The sequence below is a fragment of the Oncorhynchus gorbuscha genome, linkage group LG24 (assembly GCF_021184085.1).
Source record: "Oncorhynchus gorbuscha isolate QuinsamMale2020 ecotype Even-year linkage group LG24, OgorEven_v1.0, whole genome shotgun sequence".
Classification (NCBI taxonomy): domain Eukaryota; kingdom Metazoa; phylum Chordata; class Actinopteri; order Salmoniformes; family Salmonidae; genus Oncorhynchus; species Oncorhynchus gorbuscha.
Genome location: NC_060196.1, coordinates 36,933,890 through 36,960,135, shown reverse-complemented (window position 1 = coordinate 36,960,135; position 26,246 = coordinate 36,933,890). Strand labels below are relative to the sequence as shown.

General features: G+C 44.8%; 1 protein-coding gene across 2 annotated transcripts in view; it reads left to right on the top strand.

The window, feature by feature from the left end:
* The window catches only part of trappc9 (trafficking protein particle complex subunit 9), a 329,423-nt gene that overhangs the window by 117,956 nt on the left and 185,221 nt on the right, over nt 1-26,246 (top strand). For both annotated transcript variants that reach the window (XM_046325762.1, XM_046325760.1), the window contains one exon: nt 7,819-7,937. In XM_046325762.1, the coding sequence (XP_046181718.1) occupies nt 7,819-7,937 (119 nt within the window). The remainder of the gene's footprint in view (nt 1-7,818; nt 7,938-26,246) is intronic.

Here is a 26,246-nt window from a genome sequence, read left to right as displayed (position 1 = left end):
ACTGACTTGCCGAGTTAAAAAAAAAAATGATGCCATGTCATCTTGTAACTGCACCTAAAATATAGTGATCATAATCATTGACACGGGATATGACATGAACATGTGAAGGGCATGTTTGGATTCACATGTGTTTGGCTTGCTTGTATGACATCAAAGCGGTATTCATTAGAATCTTCATCTCATCTTTCACTAATACATCGTCCTCTTCATTTACATAATTTCCCTCATTCAGACAGGACAAATGTGTAAAAGTTGCCCAATTAGCAGGAAATATTTGGGAAACTTCTTGCGCGAAGTGCTCAAGTTCAGCTCTGTGAAGCTCAGAGTTCTGATGTCATCTATATGCATGTTACTGTACAGCCACTGCGTTTCAATACAGCTGTTTATCAGTGCCATTTTCAACCCGTATAATCGGTACGACAATAATGAAGATCATAATTTTTTGTTCACGGTTATTGTCCATAATGGACGGTTACGCAATTATACGAAAATTGTGCCAGCCCTAGTTGTTGTTTCACACCCTTTCTTATAATGTATGCAACGAGTATGCACTCACTCCACTGTAATTGGCTTTGGATAAAAGCGTATGCTCAGTAGAATATCTGATATTATTCTGTGTTGGCTGAAGTCTCCAGCCAGTCCCCTAGTCTTCCTCCCATTCTCAATGAGAGCTAGGGACTAGCGTCTGGTCGTCCTAGGGAGGCGAGGAGCAGGTTAAAGATGGGCATAGCAGACAGTATAAACACATTAGCCCATGGATGCTCAAATGTCAGCGTACAACAACGTCATTAAAAGGAAGTAAAACTGCCAGGGAGATTCATTTAGAAAAGACGGCATAATTACAGGGGGGGGGGGCTGTCAGGGTTGTAACCTTCTTGTCGCTCCGCTCCTAATGTTCCCAATGTACCGCAGATAGAATATCTGTCAATCAACGGACTTCTTTGCAGATGATGTCATTCCGCTTTGGGGAGAGTTGCGATTCGTCCTTGCCTATTCAGCTCATCACATTACTATTGTGATAGGATTACAGAATATGCAGCAGATAGACAGAGTGTACCTATTTGATTAACATAAAAATGTTTCTTCAAACGTACCTAGATATGACTCTGTGAGGTATTCAGAGTGAACGTACCTAGATATGACTCTGAGGTATTCAGAGTGAACGTACCTAGATATGACTCTGTGAGGTATTCAGAGTGAACGTACCTAGATATGACTCTGTGAGGTATTCAGAGTGAACGTACCTAGATATGACTGTGAGGTATTCAGAGTGAACGTGCCTAGATATGACTGTGAGGTATTCAGAGTGAACGTACCTAGATATGACTGTGAGGTATTCAGAGTGAACGTACCTAGATATGACTGTGAGGTATTCAGAGTGAACGTACCTAGATATGACTCTGTGGTATTCAGAGTGAACGTACCTAGATATGACTGTGAGGTATTCAGAGTGAACGTACCTAGATATGACTCTGTGGTATTCAGAGTGAACGTACCTAGATATGACTCTGTGGTATTCAGAGTGAACGTACCTAGATATGACTGAGGTATTCAGAGTGAACGTATATGACCTAGATATGACTCTGACTCTGAGGTATTCAGAGTGAATGTACCTAGATATGACTCTGTGAGGTATTCAGAGTGAATTCAGAGTGAACGTACCTAGATATGACTCTGTGAGGTATTCAGAGTGAACGTACCTAGATATGACTCTGTGAGGTATTCAGAGTGAACGTACCTAGATATGACTCTGTGAGGTATTCAGAGTGAACGTACCTAGATATGACTGAGGTATTCAGAGTGAACGTACCTAGATATGACTCTGTGAGGTATTCAGAGTGAACGTACCTAGATATGACTCTGTGAGGTATTCAGAGTGAATGTACCTAGATATGACTGTGAGGTATTCAGAGTGAACGTACCTAGATATGACTCTGTGGTATTCAGAGTGAACGTACCTAGATATGACTCTGTGAGGTATTCAGAGTGAACGTACCTAGATATGACTCTGTGAGGTATTCAGAGTGAATGTACCTAGATATGACTGTGAGGTATTCAGAGTGAACGTACCTAGATATGACTCTGTGGTATTCAGAGTGAACGTACCTAGATATGACTCTGTGAGGTATTCAGAGTGAACGTACCTAGATATGACTCTGTGAGGTATTCAGAGTGAACGTACCTAGATATGACTCTGTGAGGTATTCAGAGTGAACAATGTCTTATTATATGAAGATCAGTTCCTACAATTGACTTGACTATTACGAAGCTTCCATTCTACATTGTAATGTCATAATCTGTCATAATCTGTTGGGTTCCAGAGGCAGGAGCGACAGCAGCTCAATGAGTCTGTTCTATTCAGCCCAGTATGTCTGTATAGACTGAATGGACCCTCATTTCAGGGGACCAATTATTCTATTGGCTCAATCAACAGAGTGCAGTGACCATTTAAAGTGCTGTTGAAACCGGAAATTTGAACTGAACAATATTTTGGTCAGTCCTATGGATCCCATTATGGATTTAATTGACCAATTATTTATTGGAAATGTAATCAACCTCTTTCGTAGTTGTGGGACATTAATACTGTTTGACAGCTTGTTTGATTAAACCGGTATCTATGTCTATGTAAATATCTTTGTGCATTTCTTTCTGTCAAAAAGATTTGATTCCTAAAAAGGACTTCTTATTAAAGAGATTCTCTGGTACTTGTGTATATACTTTTAGCCAGTTGTCCTGAAAGTAGCCCTCGGGCCAAAAGTGGTCCTTTAAAAATTGTGCACCACGGCATTGCACTTCCGCTCTCTTGCTCTCTCTGCTGTGTCCGCTGAGCCGTTGGGCCCGCCCTGCAACCTCATTGGGCAGTGCTGGGCATGCCTCTTGCTAGCAGTAATTCAAATGCGAGGGACTGAAGCTCATTGGCTAGAACCCAAATTGCTAGGGGGCTATCCCAAGTGGGGAGAAATATCGGGAAAATTGTGTGGCAGAGCTTCAAGAAAACAGTTGCTTTCAAACAAGGGATTTTGAGGCTAATTGTGGTAAAACGTTAATTCTGCTCGTAGATTATGCAAGCATGAACTACACATTGAGACATCCAGCTCAAAGCGGGATTTGAAAAACATACTTTGTTTGGGGAGCAACTTTCACTGGGGACGGGGGGTTCGGGGGGCAACATCCCAAAATTTAATGAAGTTTATTGAGGCAATGGTGTGAAATGGTGTCAGAAATGAGGCAATGGTGTGAAATGGTGTCAGAAATGAGGCAATGGTGTGCTTTAGGACCATAGGACGCCTCTGAGCGGTTGAGTAGACTGTTTGGAGTGTTTATCAAAATCAAATCAAATGTTATTGGTCACATACACATGGTTAGCAGATGTTATTGGTCACATACACATGGTTAGCAGATGTTATTGGTCACATACACATGGTTAGCAGATGTTATTGGTCACATACACATGGTTAGCAGATGTTATTGTGAGTGTAGCTAAATGCTTCTGCTTCTAGATCTGACAGTGCAGCAGTAGCAGCAGTAGCTAACAGGTAATATCTAACAATTCCACAACAAAACCTAACACACACAATCTAGTAAAGGAATGGGATGAGAATATATAAGTACAACATATATGGATGAGCAGTGACAGAGCGGCTAAGATGCAACAGATAGTGTAGGATACAGTATATAAATATGAGATGAGAAATGTGAGATATGTAAACATTCTTTAAAGTGGTGTTATTAGAGTGACTAGTGTTCCATTTATTAACATGGCCAGTGATTTCAAGTCTGTAGGTAGGCAGCCACCTCTCTGTGCTAGTGACAGCTGTTTAACAGTCTGATGGCCTTGAGATAGAAGCTGTTTTTCAATATCTCTGTCCCAGCTTTGATGCACCTGTACTGACCTCGCCTTCTGGATGATAGTGGAGTGAACAGGCAGTGGCTCGGGTGGTTGTTGTCTTTGATTATTTTTTTTGCCTTCCTGTGACATCGGTGGTGTAGGTGTCATGGGGGGCAGGTAGTTTGCCCCCGGTGATGCGTTGTGCAGACCGCACCACCCTCTGGAGAGCCTTGCGTTTATGGGCGGTGCAGTTGCCGTACCAGGCGGTGATACAGCCGGACAGGATGCTCTTGATTGTGCATCTGTAAAAGTTATTGAGGATTTTCAGTGACAAGCCACATTTTCTCAGCCCGCTGAGGTTGAAGAGGCGCTGTTGCGCCTTCTTCACCACACTGTCTGTGTGTGTGAACCATTTCAGTTTGTCGGTGATATGTACACCGAGGAACTTTAAAACTTTCCACCTTCTCCACTGCTGTCCCGTCGATGTGGATAGGCGAGTGCTCCCTTTGCTGTTTCCTGAAGTCCACGGTCATCTCTTTTTGTTTTGCTGACATCACACTCCAAGGGCCCTCATCTCCTCCCTGTAGGTTGTCTCGTTGTTGTTGGTAATCAAGCCTACCACTGTTGTCGTCTGCAAACTTGATGATTGAGTTGAAGGCGTGCATGGCCACACAGTCGTGGGTGAGCAGGGAGTACAGGAGAGGGCTGAGAATGCAGCCTTGTAGGGCCCCAGTGTTGAGGATCAGCGGGGTGGAGGTGTTGTTTCCTACCTTCACCACCTGGGGGAGGCTCGTCAGGAAGTCCAGGACCCAGTTGCACAGTGCGGGGTCAAGACCCAGGGACTCAAGCTTAATGAGTTTTGATGGTACTATGTTGTTGAATGCTGAGCTATAGTCAATGAACAGCATTATTGTCTAGATGGGATAGGGCATTGTGATGGCTATTGCATCGTCTGTGGACCTGTTGGGGCAGTATGCAAATTGGAGTGCGTCTAGGGTGTCCAGTAAGGTGGAGGTGATATGATCCTTGACTAGTCTCTCAAAGCACTTCATGATGACAGAAGTGAGTTCTACGGTGCGGTAGTCATTTAGTTGAGTTAGTTCAGTTTTATCAGACTGGATAAAACAATAAATAATAAAAAGTAGGTCCCCCCACTTCAAAAACCACAGTTGCGCCCCTGCTTTTAGTCGCCAAGTACCCAAGCATGTCTTTAACAGTCATTATCCATCCATCCATCCATACATAACACATTAGTAAGCAGTACATAAGCATTCATCGATGTAAAATGATAGTATGATATATGATGGAAGACATATTGTTCACTTTGTCAACTGGCAAGATAAATGTGATTAGGACCATCTATGAGGGATTGATAGTAAAATAACATCTTTATTTGCTCTGTCTGGATGATGTGGTTCTGTCTGTAATGCTGAATTTAGTATGACTCAAATGGCTGTGAGTAATGATAGCAATAATTTGTTCAGATCCTGCATTATCTCACTTTCATTCCCTCTTATCATCTCTCTCCCTCTGCTGCTCTCTCATCTCTCTTTCTCTCTGATTTCTCTCTTGCTGTTATTCTCTCTCTCGCTCTCTCTCTCCCTCAGTCTCCATCTCTTTCTCGTGGCCTCTACTCATTTCTCTCCCTTTCTCCCTCTACTGCTCTCCTTCCATCTGAAAGAACCTCTTGCCTGCTTGTAATTTGGATGTTTGATGTTGTAATAATGACAGCAGAAAGTGTGGGCTTTTGAAAAGAGCCACTATAATTTATTCGTGTTTATTTTCTCTCTCTCGTTATCTGTCAGTCTCACCTGGGCTACTTTTGAGTCATTTAGCTCCTAAAATAATACCAAGGAATTGTGATTCCTACTCCAGCTCTCTCTTTCTTTCTCCCTCCCCCTCTCTCCCTTATTCTGAGACGCCTTGTGAGTACTCTCTCTCTCTCTCTCTCTCTCTCTCTCTCTCTCTCTCTCTCTCTCTCTCTCTCTCTCTCTCTCTCTCTCTCTCTCTCTCTCTCTCTCTCTCTCTCTCTCTCTCTCTCTCTCTCTCTCTCTCTCTCTCTCTCTCTCTCTCTCTCTCTCTCTCTCTCTCTCTCTCTCTCTCTCTCTCTCTCTCTCTCTCTCTCTCTCTCTCTCTCTCTCTCTCTCTCTCTCTCTCTCTCTCTCTCTCTCTCTCTCTCTCTCTCTCTCTCTCTCTCTCTCTCTCTCTCTCTCTCTCTCTCTCTCTCTCTCTCTCTCTCTCTCTCTCTCTCTCTCTCTCTCTCTCTCTCTCTCTCTCTCTCTCTCTCTCTCTCTCTCTCTCTCTCTCTCTCTCGTTGTGTAGGGTGGAAATGGTCTATCTGTGATTCTTCAAATAAACTAATGTATGTTTAATGGGGGGTCAAAGGTCCTGTGCAAGCTGCTCCCAGATTCTACCTCTCTGCCCAGGTGTTGTCTCTCTCTCTCTCTACGGAACAGAACGGGACTTTGTTGATTTGTATTTCACAGCCTCATGTTCCTCTCCCCTCAACAGGATATTGAAGAAGGGTTTCTGTTTCCAATGCAGTCAGCCATAGGCCCCCTTTTTACTAGAACAGCTTTGACTCCTCTTCTATGAAAAGCAGAAGTGTGTGTGGAGCGGAGAGGTGGCGTTGCAGAAATTCACAGGACCTCCTCTTTTGTGGAAGACTGTTGATGATTTTCAGTGTGTCATTGTGTATTAGATCAATTCACTGTCACTAATATAATCTGTAGTGATTTATATTTAGTGTCAGACTCTCCCGCTAGGGCGAATGGAGAGAGAGTTTGAGAGAGAGACGGCGGGAGAAAGAGGCAGGGATAGATGGAGAGTGATGGCAAGAAAAGAGAGATGAGGATGTGCGACGTCGTCGTCAATCTCACCCCCCGTTACTCACACTCTCTCGCTGTCTCTCTCTCTGTGTTTGTCTTTATTTCCATCTCTCTCTGTCAGGATCAGACATGAAGATGTATGCGTGTCTGGAAACAGGCTGAAACAGGCCTTTATGGAAGCTCTAGTCAATGGAGAGACTGTTTATCAGTGTTCTCTCTTCCTCTTTCCCTCTCCTCATTCTGTCCTGATGCATATATCATCTCTTTCTGTGAGTAGGATATGGAGCATGAGAAAGACTATGCTGACTGACACTGTGCCAGCTCTAGTGGTTCTGGGCTCATATTCACAAAGCATCTCATAGTAGTTATGATCTAGGATCAGGTGCCCCCTGTCCATGTAATCTCATTCATTATGGTCTAAAAGGCTAAACTGGTCTGAGAACAGCAGTCCTACTGATTTATGAATGTGGACATGCCAGCCGTGTCAGTAGAATGTGTTGGAAAGCTTTGTATCAAAGAGGAATATGGAGTCAGAGCAGGCGGGCTCGAACGGTTTGAACTGTTATTCCTACCACGTCGTCTCCTTTGTGTGTGCGCGTGTGTTCGTTGGCGCGTTCGTAATTGCGTGTGTAAGGCGAGTGTGTGTGTGTGTTGTGGCCCAGATCTTTGCAGCAGCTAGCCCAGTGATTCCCTCAGGAGACAGAGATTCTTCCACTGACGTCAGAGAGACTGGGTGCTCAGTGCCTACGTCACACTGTGGGTATTCTGTAGCGTAGCTAGCTGAAAATAGTAACCCCTTCAGTAGCCATCAATACAGGAAGCCGATCTGGCTGTTTGATGCTCCTATGAAGCTCTGTGGAGGATTGTGTTGTTTACAGCTCTGAACTCTGCGTTAAAAAATAAAGATGGGTCTTTAGCTACTGTTTTATATTCTGCTTACAAAATGTATTTAAATGATCATGTCCTCGTTTTTGAAGAAGAGATAGGAGTTGCTCCTGACTTGACTAGGGAACACTTTGGGTTCTGGGAAACTCTCACCCCGATATGTTTTTATGCTTCTGTGAGTTTAAACGACTGTCAATGTAGTTGAATGAAATGATGTCTGGCATTACTGTCGTCGTGTGTCTTCTGACTGGCTGATTGTCTCTGCTGCTGTTTTAGATGGCATCAGTATGACAGGCCTTCCCATCTCCAGCCCCCTGAGACAAGTCCTCAAACCCCGGGCTGAGACCAAGCCCCTGGGCAGCGAGTCCAGCAAGACAGACTACAACCACGTCAAGGTAGGACTGACACCTTTCCTCCCCTATTTTCTCTAAACAATGTTCTTTTATTACCAGAGTGAGATTGCAGCAGGAACATTTCTCTAATGAATCATTTCCGTGACACTTCACTCATTTGAATTTCATGGCTTCCGAAGGTTGTTTTATTTCCCTCCTCGTATTTCTGTCGGTCTTCCAACCCATTTTCTGATGCTGCAGATAAATAATGAGCCTATCATGTTGGGGGTAATAAGGGTGGGTGTGACTGTTTGTTTAAAAAGCAGGGAGGGAGCTGAGGACAGAAAGACAGACAGACTGCAGCTTTTCACACATAGAAGAGAAGGTACACAGAGGGTGACGAAGGTACACAGAGGGTGACGAAGGTACACAGAGGGGGACGGGGTGAAAGGAAAGAAGTCCAACTGTATTCAGTTCTCTACTACTGAATAAGTGTTAAGCCTGTTTCTAGCTTTTTCATTTCATCTTTGTTGTTGTTTTCAGAACCAAACAGGCACATTACATACAGCACTAAAAGCGGTTCCAATACACAGACCGAGCAACTTGTAAATAAGAACGGAACAGAAATAATAGAAAAGACAATTCAACCAAATGAACAAAACAAAGAATAAAGGTGATCTCCTCAATCCCAGGAAAAATGTGTCTTTAATAGCAGTGTTGATGGATTTATTCTTTTAAAAGAGGGTTATCCCAGCATTCCAGTGACACCACGTTCATTTCTCAACTCCTAAAATTGCGCGTGGCAAATCAAATACATTTTATTACAGCAATTTATATTACAACACTGTCTCAGACTTTGAAAACGCCTAACAAAACCCATAACATTTATAGAATCTATACAGATGGAAGAATGTCATTCTTAATTCCCTTATGTTGCCCTCCAACTCTCCACTGTAAATATGAAGCTGTCCGTTCCATTAGTTGGCTGGTTGAGCTTGTTAAGAACAGAGTAGAGCATGACATACAGGCAGCTCAGCGTCTCAGTGCAGATTAGGTTGTTTTGACAGTTTAGCTGCAGAGGTAATCCCAGGACTGGCCAATTACACATCGTGTGGTAACTCTGCCATTATGTAGCCCTGTGTGTGGGTGTTCACCTTGCGTCCATTTCCAGGACTGGCCAATTACACATCGTGTGGTAACTGCCATTATGTAGCCCTGTATGTGGGTGTTCACCTTGCGTCCATTTGTGGAGCGGGCATTCCGGATAATGGACATCAAATATGGATAAGGTGTGATTTGCATCTCCCTACCTGTGTTTGCGTGTTTATAGTAACAGTCAAAAGTTTAGACACCTCATTCCAGGGTTTTTCTTTATTTGTACTTTTTTATACATTTGCTGGTGACACTGTCTGTGATTTATTTAGAATTCAAGGGCTATTTGACCAAGAAGTAGAGTCATGGCATGCTGCATCAGATGACCTGGCCTCCACAATCTCCCAACCTCAACCCAAATTGTGATGGTTTGGGATGAGTTGGACCGCAGAGTGAAGGAAAAGCAACAACAAATGCTCAGCATATTTGGAAACTCCTTCAAGACTATTGGAAAAGCATTCCAAGTGAAGCTGGTTGAGAGAATACCAAGAGTGTGCCAAGCTGTCATCAAGGCAAAGGGTGGCTACTGTGAAGAATCTCAAATGTAAAATATAGACTCACACTGTAGATTTGTTCTTAGATGGCCTAGTGGTTTAAGGTCAGGTATAGTATCACTCATGGCATGGTGTCTGCCCACTATTCCTCACTGAAAACAACAACTAAAACCTACATGGTGTCTGCCCACTATTCCTCACTGAAAACAACAACTAAAACCTACATGGTGTCTGCCCACTATTCCTCACTGAAAACAACAACTAAAACCTACATGGTGTCTGCCCACTATTCCTCACTGAAAACAACAACTAAAACCTACATGGTGTCTGCCCACTATTCCTCACTGAAAACAACAACTAAAACCTACATGGTGTCTGCCCACTATTCCTCACTGAAAACAACAACTAAAACCTACATGGTGTCTGCCCACTATTCCTCACTGAAAACAACAACTAAAACCTACATGGTGTCTGCCCACTATTCCTCACTGAAAACAACAACTAAAACCTACATGGTGTCTGCCCACTATTCCTCACTGAAAACAACAACTAAAACCTACATGGTGTCTGCCCACTATTCCTCACTGAAAACAACAACTAAAACCTACATGGTGTCTGCCCACTATTCCTCACTGAAAACAACAACTAAAACCTACATGGTGTCTGCCCACTATTCCTCACTGAAAACAACAACTAAAACCTACATGGTGTCTGCCCACTATTCCTCACTGAAAACAACAACTAAAACCTACATGGTGTCTGCCCACTATTCCTCACTGAAAACAACAACTAAAACCTACATGGTGTCTGCCCACTATTCCTCACTGAAAACAACAACTAAAACCTACATGGTGTCTGCCCACTATTCCTCACTGAAAACAACAACTAAAACCTACATGGTGTCTGCCCACTATTCCTCACTGAAAACAACAACTAAAACCTACATGGTGTCTGCCCACGATTCCTCACTGAAAACAACAACTAAAACCTACATGGTGTCTGCCCACTATTCCTCACTGAAAACAACAACTAAAACCTACATGGTGTCTGCCCACGATTCCTCACTGAAAACAACAACTAAAACCTACATGGACTGCCTTTTCTGTCAGTTTTTGCTCAAAGTAAATGTAGGTTCTAATAAAAGCCATGATTTTATAAGGACATATCCCATTCATAATTGCAGCTGAAATGCATTGTTGGGTGCACAGATTGGGTCAACCAACTGTTTTTTTCACACTGTAGTTATACTTCATAGATTATATTTAGTTTTAGCCTTCTCATTGGTGTGTTTGATAAGCTTTTACCTTCATCTACCTTTTTGTGTGTGTTGGCAACTGATGTTATTCTTCAATAACACAAACTCCAAAGCAAATCAGGGGGTGACAAATAGGTTTATTCAAAGAGGACAAATCATAGATGTTATGCTGGGAGGTAGATGTTCAGTCTCCCCTGTCCTCAGCTTTTCTCCACAGAACAAATAAACAGGATGCCATTTATAACCGCCTACCCTAGCTTGGGGTTGACCAATCAGAAGTCCTTGCAGTATAACTGGGCCAATGGCCAAATAACAAGTACCCTGCTCCAGACTCAATATACAGACCGTAGCACATGTAGCTCTGAGTTCAGGACTGACATTCCACAGATTCTAAACAGCTGTTGAACTGAAGACCAACTATTTACATTGACAATTCCCTATTGGCCATTAGTACTCTATTTAGTATTTATCTTCAAAATATTATTGTGTGTGTTTTAGCTTACCTTTGTCTCCATGCCAATCAGACTGCCTGTCCAATAGGAACCAGTGATATTTCCCTCTGAGCCACCCGGTGAACTTTTCTATTCCTTGACATTATGATATTCTACTCTATGCCTCTTCATTTATTACAGTGGTTAGCTACATAACAGCCTGCCTGGAAATGCCAGGCATTTGCGCGCGTAATATTCTCCGCGATTCCCAGGAAATAAGATATCGTAAGTTAAGGCTGTTCTGTAATCTGTCGACAGGAAGTGAAGGTGAGAGTTTGTCCCTTGACCGTTGTATTGTTAACTGTTACTCCCCATAATTTCCCCACGACATCAGACAAGTCGAAGTCTTTTCAGGAATGTGTCGACTGTCAGGGGGAAGGACCGTCTCATGTTGAGGGAAGTCTCACTTTTCAAATACCATTCTGTTCGCAAGCGATTTGCACATTTGCAATCAATTAATGGACTATCCCCTATTTTCACTCTTGTCTTTCCCTGAGGTCTTGCTGTGGTTCATAGTGTTTGTGTGTGGTATGAATATTTGTGTTTTGTTTGGTTGTGTTTGCGTATGTTGGTGCGACAGTGTTGCTCTGTAGCATCTCTACTGTCTTTCCTACCTGTACAAGGTTGGGACTCAGGCAGTACAGGAAGAGATTAGTGTGTGAAAAGGACAGCTCCATTGTATGGTGATGTAGGTGAGGGAATGGTTTGAGGGACAGGCCTGGGGAGTGGAGAGGACGGAATAAAGTAATAAGCCCGCTGGTCTTTATCAGCAAAATTTGCCTTTTTGAATCCAAAATAGGTGACCGACATGAATCGTGCAGATCCGATGAGAAAGGTTTTGGGGGGAGGGTGAGCTTTGGATCACTACTGGCTGTAAATGAACGAGTGATGCACGTTTGGACCAATACTGGCTGTATCCAAGGCTTAGCTAATCGTTCACATAACAACAGAATGCAGCACGCGACTGAAGAGAGAAGAGACTACCAGTTTGCTAGTTACAGCATCAGCGCTCGCTCTGGAAAGACAGCAGAGAGTGTAAAGGTAGTTTGCCAGTTACAGTAGCGCGTCCCTGAACGATAAAGAAGAGGTAGGTGAGAAGCCTGACCACGGAGACTTGGCTGAGAAGGTGATGAATCGTACTTCATGAGCTGTAACTGAAAAACAACTGGCATTTGGGAAGTTTGAGGTGAGGGAGAAAGTGTGGTGGACCAAGTGTTGTTAGCATTTAGTATCTTGCTATAGTAGCTGGATCAAATTCTCCGTTAGCTAGCCAGAGAAATGTTGAGCAACATTAGCCTACTTAGCTGATCAAATAATTGAGTTTGTTTGAAAATTAGCTGGCTAATAAAGTCAGACAGCTAGCTAGTTAACGTTACCTCATCAGATGAGCTAACGTTAGCATCCTAACCAATTCACTATAGTATTAACTGGTATACGACTCTTTGCCGTTCCTCAAGTTATTTGAGTTGCTTACTGGACCCTGGCAAACTATGTGAAATGTTAACTAGTTAACTAGCTAACGAACTAAGTACTCTCTGTGAACTAATGTTTTCCCTCTACAGTATGTGGTTAATTTTCAGAATGGGAGAATTAGGTGAAAAGGGACCACCCATACGTAGAATGTATGCACACATGACTGTAAGTCGCTTTGGATAAAAGCGTCTGCTAAATGGCATATATTATTATTATTATAAAAGGAGGCGTTGCTTGTTAAACAAGTGGATTCGGGGATGAAGTGTAACTGTACCTGGGCCTGGCTTAAACTGGATGCCACTATAGAGGTGAAAGAAACACCACACACTTTCCCTCTTTCTATACAGTGGATCAAAAGGGGTTATGCCAGGTGTCCTCTCTGCCTGAAAGAGATCAATTAGGCCAACAAAGGGTGTCATGCTCTGCTGGTACATTATAGAACAGATGTCCACAGGCAGAAAGGGTCAAATGTAATAATGTGCAGTGTAGCCCAAAGATACTGCTTTTGATGTGTTGAACTTGACAGTAACACTTTTGTATGAGTGAGGGGGGATCGTTACATTTTTTTTATTCAGTGGATGTTATTTCTGCACACATGTAGCCATTATAGTGGTCACTATAATGCCTGTTTGTTTCATTCTATTTCTACTTTTAAGATGTTTTTTTTCCAAGGGCAATATTTCTATGTGTGTGTGTGGTCACAAGCATTATATTATAAAGGCTGTCATGGCTAACAGCAATATTAGTGTATTGTTTGTTTTTCTCGACTTGAGTGTCATTGCAGTAAAGTCTAGGCAAGAAATACATTACATTTTTTAGCTGTACATTTTTTAGCTGTACATTACATTTTTTTAGCTGTACATGACGTTTTTTAGCTGTACATTACGTTTTTTAGCTGTACATGCCGTTTTTTAGCTGTACATTACGTTTTTTAGCTGTACATGCCGTTTTTTAGCTGTACATGCCGTTTTTTAGCTGTACATGCCGTTTTTTAGCTGTACATGACGTTTTTTAGCTGTACATGACGTTTTTTAGCTGTACATGACGTTTTTTAGCTGTACATTACGTTTTTTAGCTGTACATGCCGTTTTTTAGCTGTACATGACGTTTTTTAGCTGTACATGACGTTTTTTAGCTGTACATGACGTTTTTTAGCTGTACATGACGTTTTTTAGCTGTACATGATGTTTTTTAGCTGTACATTACGTTTTTTAGCTGTACATGACGTTTTTTAGCTGTACATTACGTTTTTTTTAGCTGTACATTACGTTTTTTTTAGCTGTACATTACTTTTTTAGCTGTACGTTTTTTTGCTGTACATTACATTTTTTAGCTGTACATTTTTTAGCTGTACGTTTTTTAGCTGTACATTACATTTTTTAGCTGTACGTTTTTTAGCTGTACATTAAATTTTTAGCTGTACGTTTTTTAGCTGTACATTAAATTTTTTAGCTGTACGTTTTTTAGCTGTACATTACATTTTTTAGCTGTACGTTTTTTAGCTGTACGTTTTTTAGCTGTACGTTTTTTAGCTGTACATTACATTTTTTTGCAGTTTACATCCCTGATAAATAACCATTGAACTCAATGAATAGAGTTCTGTGGTGGTATAGTCATTTATAATCACATATTGAAACCCGCAGATAAACAAACCTACACCACACAATGCAAGTGATGGCAAACCTTACAGCCATAAAGACTAAGATATTAAATATGTTACATCCTCTACTTCCATTCATATTATCTTGGCAGAAACTTTACCTTCCCATGAATTAATTAATCCTCTCCATCTCCCCTGTCCCCTCCCTTCTCTCTCAGTCCTATGTGAGCATTTTCTTAATGAAAGAGTGTGGCCTTCCCTTGCCCGCATTGAGAGAATGAGAGAGAAGGAGGCAGAGCGAGATTGAGCGGGAAAGAGCTTCTAGGAGCGAGAGGGTGAGAGTTTCTCCTGAGAGGGAGAGCGAGACCAGTTTTGTCATCCTCAGACTAGGCAGTAGAGGTGGCTCGCTGCCACTGAAGTATAGTTACAGTAAGAACAGAGCAGAGCAGGGGACTGAGGTTAGGGGATATGAAGTCAGCCAGGCGGCTGGTTGCTATTTTTAGCCCCCCCACCACCACCTCCTTTCCCTCCCTCTCTTCCTGGTGCTGATGTGAGATCAGCTCTGCGAACACATTCAGACCCAGCCTACTGATGGGAATATTCCTGGTGCTGATGGGAGATCAGCTCTGCGAACACATTCAGACCCAGCCTACTGATGGGGATATTCCTGGTGCTGATGTGAGATCAGCTCTGCGAATACATTCAGACCCAGCCTACTGATGGGGATATATTCCTGGTGCTGATGTGAGATCAGCTCTGCGAACACATTCAGACCCAGCCTACTGATGGGGATATTTATAACTGCTGTCTGCCTGCACAAGTGTGAAACTCTGGAATGGAAAAAGCATTTGTTCTCTGTGTTTTGTTGTTTACCATTAGGCCTAGCTACAGTAACTCTTTGAGAGAGCGTACTGCGGCATCCGTGGAAAAAAACACAAAACAAAAACAATCAAAGGGGAACAGGAAGTGGTTTGTGCACTTGTTTTGCTATTCTGATCACGATCATTGTTGTATTACGATCATGTCTTAAGACTGCTAAGAAATACTCCTACAACACAGTTATCTCTGCATTAGATACCATAGTTTTCTACAAAGTAATAGAGATGCATTCTGATCAAACAGCTCAAGTAGGTCTATGTTCCATATGAAATATGGATGCCGATGTGAGATGGGCGATAGGAGATATTTTCCTCCTCCAGGCCGAGTCTCATGTTTAATTTACAATAACTTGTCTGCATCAGAAACTGATCTGATCTACAGAATCACATAAATGCTTTAACAAGCTACAGTGAAGGTACATGGAAATCAATGTTTTTAGGAAGAACTGACATTGTCATTATTTTCTTATGGTGTTTGAACAAGTAGAGCTAGCGACTGTACCTGTTTACGTTTTCAGTTGACCTCCATACTCTAGAGACCCCTACACAAACACAGACCCACAGCAGTGCTGAGTCATCAGCCAGCAGGCTCTTTGACGTGTGGTGTAATTGACAGTGGGCTCAGGAGGTGTGGTGTTCTACTGCAGCTCTCCTGTGGATCAACTCTAATACATCTCATATATCCTGAGAAGGCCAACCTTCTCGCCTCCCCTGTCTCCCCACCTGACCTTCTCACCTCCCCTGTCTCCCCATCTGAACTTCCCACCTCCCTTGACTCCCCACCTGACCTTCTCATCTCCCCTGTCTCCCCATCTGAACTTCCCACCTCCCTTGTCTCCCCATCTGACCTTCCCACCTCCCCTGTCTCCCCATCTGACCTTCCCACCTCCCCTGTCTCCCCATCTGACCTTCCCACCTCCCCTGTCTCCCCATCTGACCTTCCCACCTCCCCTGTCTCCCCATCTGACCTTCCCACCTCCCCTGTCTCCCCATCTGACCTTCCCAACTCCCCTGTCGCCCCATCTGACCTTCCCAACTCCCCTGTCCCCCATCCGACCTCCCCCCCATCCGTCCTCTCCACCTCCCATCTCCCCCATCCGACCTCTCCACCTCCCCTCTCCCCCCAACCGAACTCTCCATCTCCCCTCTCCCCCATCTGACCTCTCCTTCTCCCACCCCCCCCCCCATCCGACCTCTCCACCTCCCCTCTCCCCCCATCCGACCTCTCAACCTACCCTCTCCCCCCATCAGACCTCTCCACCTCGCCTCTCCCCCCCCTCTCCCCCATCCGACCTCTCCACCTCCCCCTCTCCCCCCATCCGACCTCTCCACCTCCCCTCTCCCCCATCTGACCCTCCACTCTCCACCTCCCCCCCCTCTCCCCCCATCTGACCCTCCCCTCTCCCCCATCTGATCTCTCCACCTCTCCACCTCTCCACCTCCCCTCTCCCCCCATCTGACCTCCCCTCCCCCCCATCTGACCTCCACCTCCCCTCTCCCCCATCCTGACCCCTCCCCTCCCCCCATCTGACCTCTCCACCTCCCCTCTCCCCCCATCTGACCTCTCCACCTCCCCTCTCCCCCCCCTCCCCCCATCTGACTCTCCACCTCCCCTCTCCCCCATCCGACCTCTCCACCTCCCCTCTCCCCCATCTGACCCTCTCCACCTCCCCTCTCCCCCATCTGACCTCTCCACCTCCCCTCTCCCCCCATCTGACCTCTCCACCTCCCCTCTCCCCCATCTGACCTCTCGACCTCTCCACCTCCCCTCTCCCCCCATACGATCTGATCTCTCCCCTCTCCCCCACCTCCCACCTCCCCTCTCCCACCATATGAGCTGACCTCTCCACCTCCCCTCTCCCCCCATCTGACCTCTCCACCTCCCCTCTCCCCCCATCTGACCTCTCCACCTCCCCTCTCCCCCATCTGACCTCTCCACCTCCCCTCTCCCCCATCTGACCTCTCCACCTCCCCTCTCCCCCATCTGACCTCTCCACCTCCCCTCTCCCCCATCTGACCTCTCCACCTCCCCTCTCCCCCATCTGACCTCTCCACCTCTCCCACCTCCCCTCTCCCCCCATCTGACCTCTCCACCTCCCCTCCCCCCATCCCCCATCTGACCTCTCCACCTCCCCTCTCCCCCATCTGACCTCTCCCCCCTTACCTCCCCCTCTCCCCCATCCTCCCCTCTCTCCCCATCTGACCCCCATCTGACCTCTCCACCTCCCCTCTCCCCCATCTGACCTCTCCACCTCCCCTCTCCCCCATCTCGACCTCCCCTCCCCCCACCTCCCCCTCCCTCCCCCCATCTGACCTCTCTACCTCCCCTCTCCCCCATCTGACCTCTCCACCCCCCCCCCCATCTGACCCCCATCCGACCTCTCCTCTCCCCCCATCTGACCTCTCCTCTCCCCCCATCCGACCTCTCCACCTACCCTCTCCCCCCCATCCGAACTCTCCACCTACCCCCCCCATACGACCTCTCCACCTCCCCTCTCACCCCATCCGACCTCTCCCCCATCCGAACCCCATCCGACCTCTCCTCGCCCCCATCCGACCTTTCCACCTCCCCTCTTCCCCCCAATCCGAAATTGGCCTGCCTGTGTAAACACAGCCAAAGTCTAAATAAACTTGCTACCAGAACCATTCATGCCTGAATCACACACTATCCATACACACCCCATAGGCCTAAAGCCTGTGTCATTGCTTTCCAAAATGTCACCATCAAGATCGTTTTTGTGTTCAGTGTCACTCAATTCAGGAGGTGATTTGAATTTTAAATTCAAACGTGGAATTGTTTGAAATGAATAGATTCCCCTCTTCAGTTCAATGACATTTTTTTTGTGTTTTATTTGTACTGTGAATCTGTGTACCTTTCTCATTATGCACGTTAGTCTTCCAGTAGTCTGGAGGCTTTATAGAACAACTGTAAACATGTTGATGGTGCTGTTTGTGTTTGTCCCTCCACAGTTGAACGTTCTGAGAGAAATGGATAAGTTACTCCTAAAATACAAACCTGCTCAATCTGTTGTCCTTTGTGGATACATATGCAGACAGAGTACATCTCACCATTCTTCTTCACACACACACACACACACACACACACACACACACACACACACACACACACACACACACACACACACACACACACACACACACACACACACACACACACACACACACACACACACACACACACACACACACACACACACACACACACACACACCCTCCGACTAATAGGGAGATGCAACCTTTCATGGCGAATAAAGCAGTGATTTTAATGAGCATGTTTGTACCAGACTTCACACAATGTTCTCAATCTTCCTTTACCAGGTTTCAACAGCCACTGGTGTTATTTCCAGTGATCCAATGATATCTCTCTATATTCTTCCCTATGGCTATTCATGTGATAGCGTTGATAACCTTTGTGAGCATTCTGAGGCAATGCCGATCTTAATCATTGTATAGTTCCTCTTGGAAGGCCATTTCTCACAATGAAGTGCTTACCTAGCTGACTAGCAGTTAATGGCCAAGTCCCCTCTGCTCTTCTCTCTCTCTCACAGAGATGTTGTGAAATGTGACCAGGGTCAGATCACTGGAATTAGGTATACTTCTCCCGGTTGCTGTTTCTTTTGCACGCAGTCCGACCCTGCTACTCCTGTAGATTGAATGGATTTCACAGCTTCTGCACTTGGCAGTGTTTGACATTTGGTTAGCTTGGTGAAAGTTGGTTGGCTATGAATTTGAGAGAGAGAATAATTATGTTGATGACGGTTGAGCAATCAGGTGGCATCAGAAGCAGTGTGTCAACAACTTTATTCCTCTAATCTATTCCCCTTAACACTAATTGACTTTCATCTAAGCGCTGCCAGCTGTACTCCAGCCCCGCTAGTGGGATGGACACCTTACAGGTAGGCTTGGCGTATGTACTGTTTTCCGGGTATTTGGAAATGGCTACGGGATGGTTTTTCAATACCGTTGAAACTATTTCTTTTGACTTAAAAAAAAAAAACTGTTCCTAGACCAGTTAACCCACTGTTCCTGGGCTGTGATTGTAAATAAGAATTTCTTCTTAACTGACTTGCCTAGTTAAATAAATAAAACATTTAAATATTAAGATGAGTGAGCTACAAGACTCTCTCACAGTCACACACAGTATCTGCACGTGCACAGGTTTGCTTGACGCTGTTCACTACTGTCTCGGACGTCGTAAGTGGACCAAGGTGCGGCGTGGTGAGCGTACATTTCTCTTTTTATTTGAATGTCGCCAACAAAACAATAAACAATACAAAACTAACAACAAACTAACAAAGATAACTTCCCACAATGACAAAAGGGGAAAAGGCTGCCTAAGTATGATTCCCAATCAGAGACAACGATAGACAGCTGTCCCTGATTGAGAACCATACCCGGCCAAAACATAGAAATAGAAAAACATAGAAAACAGAACATAGAATACCTACGCAAATCACACCCTGACCAAACCAAATAGAGACATAAAAAGACTCTCTAAAGTCAGGGCGTGACAACAGCGTGGTAGCCAGGTCACCAAAACAGCGGAGAAGTTAAGCCTCGCGCGTCAAATCTCTTAGTTGTTGTGTGAATTGACCCACTATGCTGTTTACCTTCTGCATCGACGTCATAACAGAGTCTGTGTACCTTTATAAATACTTGCAGTCAACTTGTGAAATACATTAAGAAATGAAGCTGATCACATTCTTCATTTCACCCATCACATTATTTTACATTATGAAGCTTACAGGTCACTTATTCCAAGCACAGAAAGACGAGAGACCGGTTTTGTGCAGCACACACCATGTGATCTAGTTACAGTATGGAATTCACAACTAAATGTTTGCCGGCTAGATGTCTTGTAACTATTAAGTGAATTGACTAAAATGTGCTAAATACCCTGCAGTTGTGCATTTGGTTTGCTAATGTAGTTGCTAGATATCTAGAATCCCCTCCTAGATCAACAGCCTTGCTGTATCTAATATTGGTTTTGTGTGTGCAGCAATCTGTGAGTGACATTTTTTGTTACTTGTATAACTTTGACCTGGGATGTCTGTCCTGCAAATAGGTTATGTAAGACTGTATAAAATGTTTGCATGCTTTCGTTAGCATTTAGCTAGAATTCACTGTTATTTTGCAGTTTTTTAAATATATATTTTAATTTTTTTATTATGAACACAACAAATACAAAAGAAACAGAGATATACAAACAAGAGTAGATAAACCTGACAGACTTACATATCAAGATTCATTTTCAATTTGTTAAATACTTTTATGGTGCATATTGCTCTTTTTGTTTCTACATTTACTGATAATTTCAAAATAATATTTCAATTCTATCTTAAATAATGTGAAAAGGGGTTTGTTCTCTGCCCACTTCATTTTATGGACAAAGAATCTTCCATGAAAGACAAACAAGTTAACAATGAAAGTTAAATCAGGGTCCATATCATTTGGTTCAAAATAAAACAGAATATCAGTCTTTCAAATTAACATGAATAGTTGTTTCTTTGAAAATAAAATCTTCTAACTCACACCAAAATCTTCTGACATAAGAGCAGTCCCAAAATAAATGGTCAAGAGTCTGGGTCACAACCACAAAATACACATTTGTTATCAATAGCTATTTTAAATCTGTGTATAACAAAGGTCTTTACAGGGTAGATTCTATGAATGAGTTTGTGTTATTTATGGTATTTTGCATGTCGTTGTTAGCATTGCTAAACTTCGGATTGAAAAGAGCGCCAATTGTGTTCAGTGCCAGAATGACTAAATATCCTGGGATGACACCATGTCGGTATGAAGCTATGACAATCTGGATACCTACTCAGAGGAAATGCTAGCTGGGTCCTGTTCAGTAGGCAAGCAATGGGTAGGAAATATTTTCAAACAGAGAAACAGGGAGATGCGACAGGAACCTGTCCAATAAATAAAAAAATACAGATTTTGATTTTATGTTACAAAGAATGTTGTATGTTGAGAGAGAGAAACCGAGAGGGTTGAGATTGAGGAAGAGGTAGAGCGGTATCAGAGGTAGTATGTGATGGTGTGGTGTCCTGCAGGGCTCAGTATGATGAGAAGACTCTCTGGTCTTAGTCAGAGGTGTGGAGTGTGTGGTGTGTGACTCACACAGACTAGAGACTAGAAAGGGCAGGCCTCGTTCCCTCCCAGGCACACAGCTTGTTATACCTGTCTCTCTGGGTCCACAGAACACTGCATCGTCTAGCCCTTTTCTCTTCATTCACTCCGACTCCCTGTAGAGACTGAGCAGGGGAATCTACTGTCTCTCTCTTGCTCGCTCTCTTTCTGTCTCTTGCTCGCTCTCTTTCTCTCTCTTGCTCGCTCTCTTTCTGTCTCTTGCTCGCTCTCTTTCTGTCTCTTGCTCGCTCTCTTTCTGTCTCTTGCTCGCTCTCTTTCTCTCTCTTGCTCGCTCTCTTTCTCTCTCTTGCTCGCTCTCTTTCTCTCTCTTGCTCGCTCTCTTTCTCTCTCTTGCTCGCTCTCTTTCTCTCTCTTGCTCGCTCTCTTTCTCTCTCTTGCTCGCTCTCTTTCTCTCTCTTGCTCGCTCTCTTTCTGTCTCTTGCTCGCTCTCTTTCTGTCTCTTGCTCGCTCTCTTTCTGTCTCTTGCTCGCTCTCTTTCTGTCTCTTGATCGCTCTCTTTCTGTCTCTTGCTCGCTCTCTTTCTGTCTCTTGCTCGCTCTCTTTCTGTCTCTTGATCGCTCTCTTTCTGTCTCTTGATCGCTCTCTTTCTGTCTCTTGATCGCTCTCTTTCTGTCTCTTGATCGCTCTCTTTCTGTCTCTCGCTCGCTCTCTTTCTGTCTCTCGCTCGCTCTCTTTCTGTCTCTCGCTTGCTCTCTCTCTCTCTCTCGCTTGCTCGCTCTCTCTCTCTCTCTTGCTTGCTCGCTCTCTCTCTTGCTCGCTCTCTCTCTCTCTTGCTCGCTCTCTCTCTCTCTTGCTCGCTCTCTCTCTCTCTTGCTCGCTCTCTCTCTCTCTTGCTCGCTCTCTCTCTCTCTTGCTCGCTCTCTCTCTCTCTTGCTCGCTCGCTCTCTCTCTCTTGCTCTCTCGCTCGCTCGCTCTCTTTCTCTCGCTCTCTTTCTCTCGCTCTCTTTCTCTCGCTCTCTCTCTCTCTCTTTCTCTCGCTCTCTTCTCGCTCTCGCTCTCTCTCTTGCTCGCTCGCTCTCTTGCTCGCTCGCTTCTCTCTCTCTCTCGCTCGCTCGCTCGCTCTCTTCGCTCGCTCGCTCTCGCTTCTCGCTCGCTCTGTTTCTCTCTCGCTCTGTTTCTCTCGCTCTCTGTTTCTCTCGCTCGCTCTGTTTCTCTCGCTCTCTTTCTCTCGCTCGCTCTGTTTCTCGCTCTCTTCTCTCTCTTCTCTCGCTCGCTCTGTTTCTCTCTCTCCCTCGCTCGCTCTTTCTCTCTCTCTCGCTCTCTCTCGCTTGCTCTCTCTCTCTCTCGCTTGCTCGCTCTCTTTCTCTCTTGCTCGCTCTCTCTCTTGCTCGCTCTCTTCTCTTGCTCGCTCTGTTTCTCTCGCTCTCTCTCTCTGTTTCTCTCGCTCTCTGTTTCTCTCTCTCGCTCTCTTTCTCTCGCTCTCTTTCTGTTGCTCTCTTTCCCTCGCTCGCTCGCTCTCTTTCTCTCTCTCGCTCTCTTTCTCTCTCGCTCGCTCTGTTTCTCTCGCTCGCTCTGTTTCTCTCGCTCGCTCTGTTTCTCTCGCTCGCTCTGTTTCTCTCGCTCGCTCTGTTTCTCTCGCTCGCTCTGTTTCTCTCGCTCGCTCTGTTTCTCTCGCTCGCTCTGTTTCTCTCGCTCGCTCTGTTTCTCTCGCTCGCTCTGTTTCTCTCGCTCGCTCTGTTTCTCTCGCTCGCTCTGTTTCTCTCGCTCTCTTTCTCTCTCGCTCTCTCGCTCTCGCTCTCTTTTTCTCGCTCTCGCGCTCTTTTTCTCGCCCTCGCTCTTTTTCTCGCCCTCGCTCTTTTTCTCGCTCTTTCTCTCTCTCTTCCTCCTCTGTTTCTATAGGTATGAGTTTGAGCCATGAATGTAATTACGAATCCCTCTCAGAAGTTGTTCTCTCAAACAGCCGATTGTTATTGCTGAGATTGTAAAATCACTCCATTGTTATGAAGATTGAGCAAAATGTGAATGTGTCTAATTTTCTATTTCTAATGCTGTTTTGTGAATAATACACGCCCCCGGAGGAATGGACTCATAGATAAGTCATAGAAATGGAACTTGTAAGATATGGTTGTTGCGGGGGTGGAAATATTAGAGCAAATTGTTAATGTGGGTACTTTATTCCCTGAGAGAGCCAAGCTGCCAGCCAGAGAAAGCTGGAGAATTGGAGGAGAGTTTTTATTTTATTTTTCTGAAACACACAATAGCACACACACTCCTTGCCACCAGTCTGGTCTCACTGTGATCCGCCGTTATAGAGTGGAAAGTGTCCGAGGCCTTTGTCTCACCCCTTTGGCAGTGTCCTGATGATTCGCTGAGCTGTGTGAGAGAGAGAGAGAGAAGGAGAGAGTGTGTGTGTGTGCATGCGCTGTGGCCCCAGGTCCCCGGCTCATGGAACAGCTTATCTAGGAGACATAGGAGGAGAATAAGGGCCATACATCATTCCCCTGACGTCCTGTCTGTCCCTCGGTGCCCCGTCAGCACCACTGGAGAGCTTTGCTTTTCCACTACATTCACACTGCCGACCCCCTTCTGTTATTACACTGACCTGCCCTGTAGCACAGCACTGTGTATCTGTCTCCCAGCCATGAAACAGGCAGGAAAAGGAAAATCCTGTATGTGGGTCCCTCAAGGATCCATGTTAGGCCCACATTACTTTTGATTTGCCCTCTTTAATTCTGGATATAAAAGGCACTGGTACAAACTAGTGCACTAGGCCTATGTAGGGAAATAGGCTGACATTTTATATGCAATTAGGATGCTATCCTCAGAGGGGGTTGGGCTAAATCTGGAAGACACATTTCAGTTGAATGCAGTTGTACATCTCCCTTTCCATTTCTATTTCTGTTGGAACAAGGTGTTGGAACCGGTTCAGGGAACAGAAATGTAACCTGGAACGAAAGTGATCCATATGTTTCAGGAACATTATTTCAAAAGCATGGGAACCGGTTAATTAAGTTATTTTACGTTCCAACACGCAACAAAGTTCCTAAGTGAAGCCCTCACTCTGTCACTCAAATTGATTCCAGTGTTTGCATGCAAGCTGAAAATCCTTGCCAGTGTGTGTGTGCATGTTTAGGCTACCTGTCCCTCCCCCCTCCGAAGCATAGGCTACTGTACTGGCACTACAATTGTGATTCTGAAGATAGGCACAAGTTTTTATTAGCTAGAGAAGAATGGATTAACTTTTTCAATGCTATTTAAGGCCTAGTTATTACGTTTCACGTTGGATTTATTAACTAATAAAAGGTAAGATGTGTTTTTAATTCTGGTGCTGCTCGGCACACAAAATCTTGTTAGCTAGCTAGCTCAAAGGACATTTGAAGTTCCTACATGGAAGTCACTCCTCCTCGGTATAATTCTGAGAACCATATTCAGATACTGCATGTCACAAGATGTCCAGAGCTTCTAGCCTCCCCCTCAACCCTCGCTCGCTCTCTCCCCACCCACAAAATGTCAGTCACATCGTGTGTCATAGGCTACACGTGTCTGTCCATCACGCAGGTAAACAACTAGCATGCCTGCTCTGTCTGCGCTGATTGAAGTAATTTAATTAGCTAAATGTAAGCAGCGGTTGATTTCACAGGTTAAAGAAAGCAACAGGAAGGAACGACCATAGGGTTTGAACCGGTTCATAACTTTATATTACTTTTATTTTGCTTAACGGAAATTATTGGTAATGCATTTTGGTTCCAACCCCTGGATGGAACACACAACGCCTCCTAAATCCTCCACTGCTGCACAACCCATCAGTGGAGGTGTGAATATTGCCCTGGACATCTTGTCTTTAAGTTATACATGAGACTATTGCATTGGAGAATCAAAGCAAACTAGAAACAATCTGACCAAAACACTCCTCGGGATTCTGCGTTGATGAAGATCCACATTGCCATGGAAATGCACTATTTCTGGTGAGTTAAGTGCGTAGTGTAATCTTTTGCATTCATTTCAATGGGATGTTTTGATGCATAGGAACAGCTCAGACAGACCCAGGGTTGGAGGTGAATTTATACTATATTCACGTATGGACTCAGAGAGCAACACACACTTTTGAATACTTGATTTGGATCCACAATGAATCAATGTGATGCAAAGGGATCTGCCTAGTTTAGGAACCATGTCTGTGGTGTGTGTGTGTCCGAGTCTGTGCACACTTTTATGTGCCATGTATGTGAGTGGCTGTGTTGCAGTGATGGAGGAAGCGGTGTGTGATGCGTTAGTCAGGAGCTAACTAACCACTGATCTGAGAGCAGCAGGTCCCTACTGGACAACACCAGGGAGATTCGATTTACTGTATAAGTTCTGTTACCTCTGGCTGGCTGGTTCAGCAGATATTGTCACAACTGCCAGGAGTGTGTGCTGTGTTTGTGTGTCTGTGCGTGTGTTCTTGTGCGCGTGCAGGTGGGGAGAGGTGAGGAGTGGGATGAGAGGTGAGGGGAGAACAGCCCAGGAGGGAGGGAGGGAGGGATGGAGAGAGGGAATTAAAAGTGACAGTTAATGGGACGATGCTCTCGCTGAGTCAGGTAACAGGACGAGGGAAGGGGTGAGGAGTGGCCAAGCCGAGGTGCTACTGTACTCCTGCAGCAGTGTATATCATTATCATCCCACCACATACTGCTGGCGAGGCACTTACAGGCAGCTCTTTCCAGAACAAATTTGCCAATTCCTTATGATTTGAGCTTTTTTTATTTTTATAGGATGAATGAGGAGAGTGTGGAGAGGTGGGAGGGTGTGGAGGGTGTGGAGGGTGTGGAGGGTGTGGAGGGTGTGGAGGGTGTGGAGGGTGTGGAGGGTGTGGAGGGTGTGGAGAGTGTGGAGGGTGGACTGATTGAGTGTACTGGCTGGATGGATGGATGGA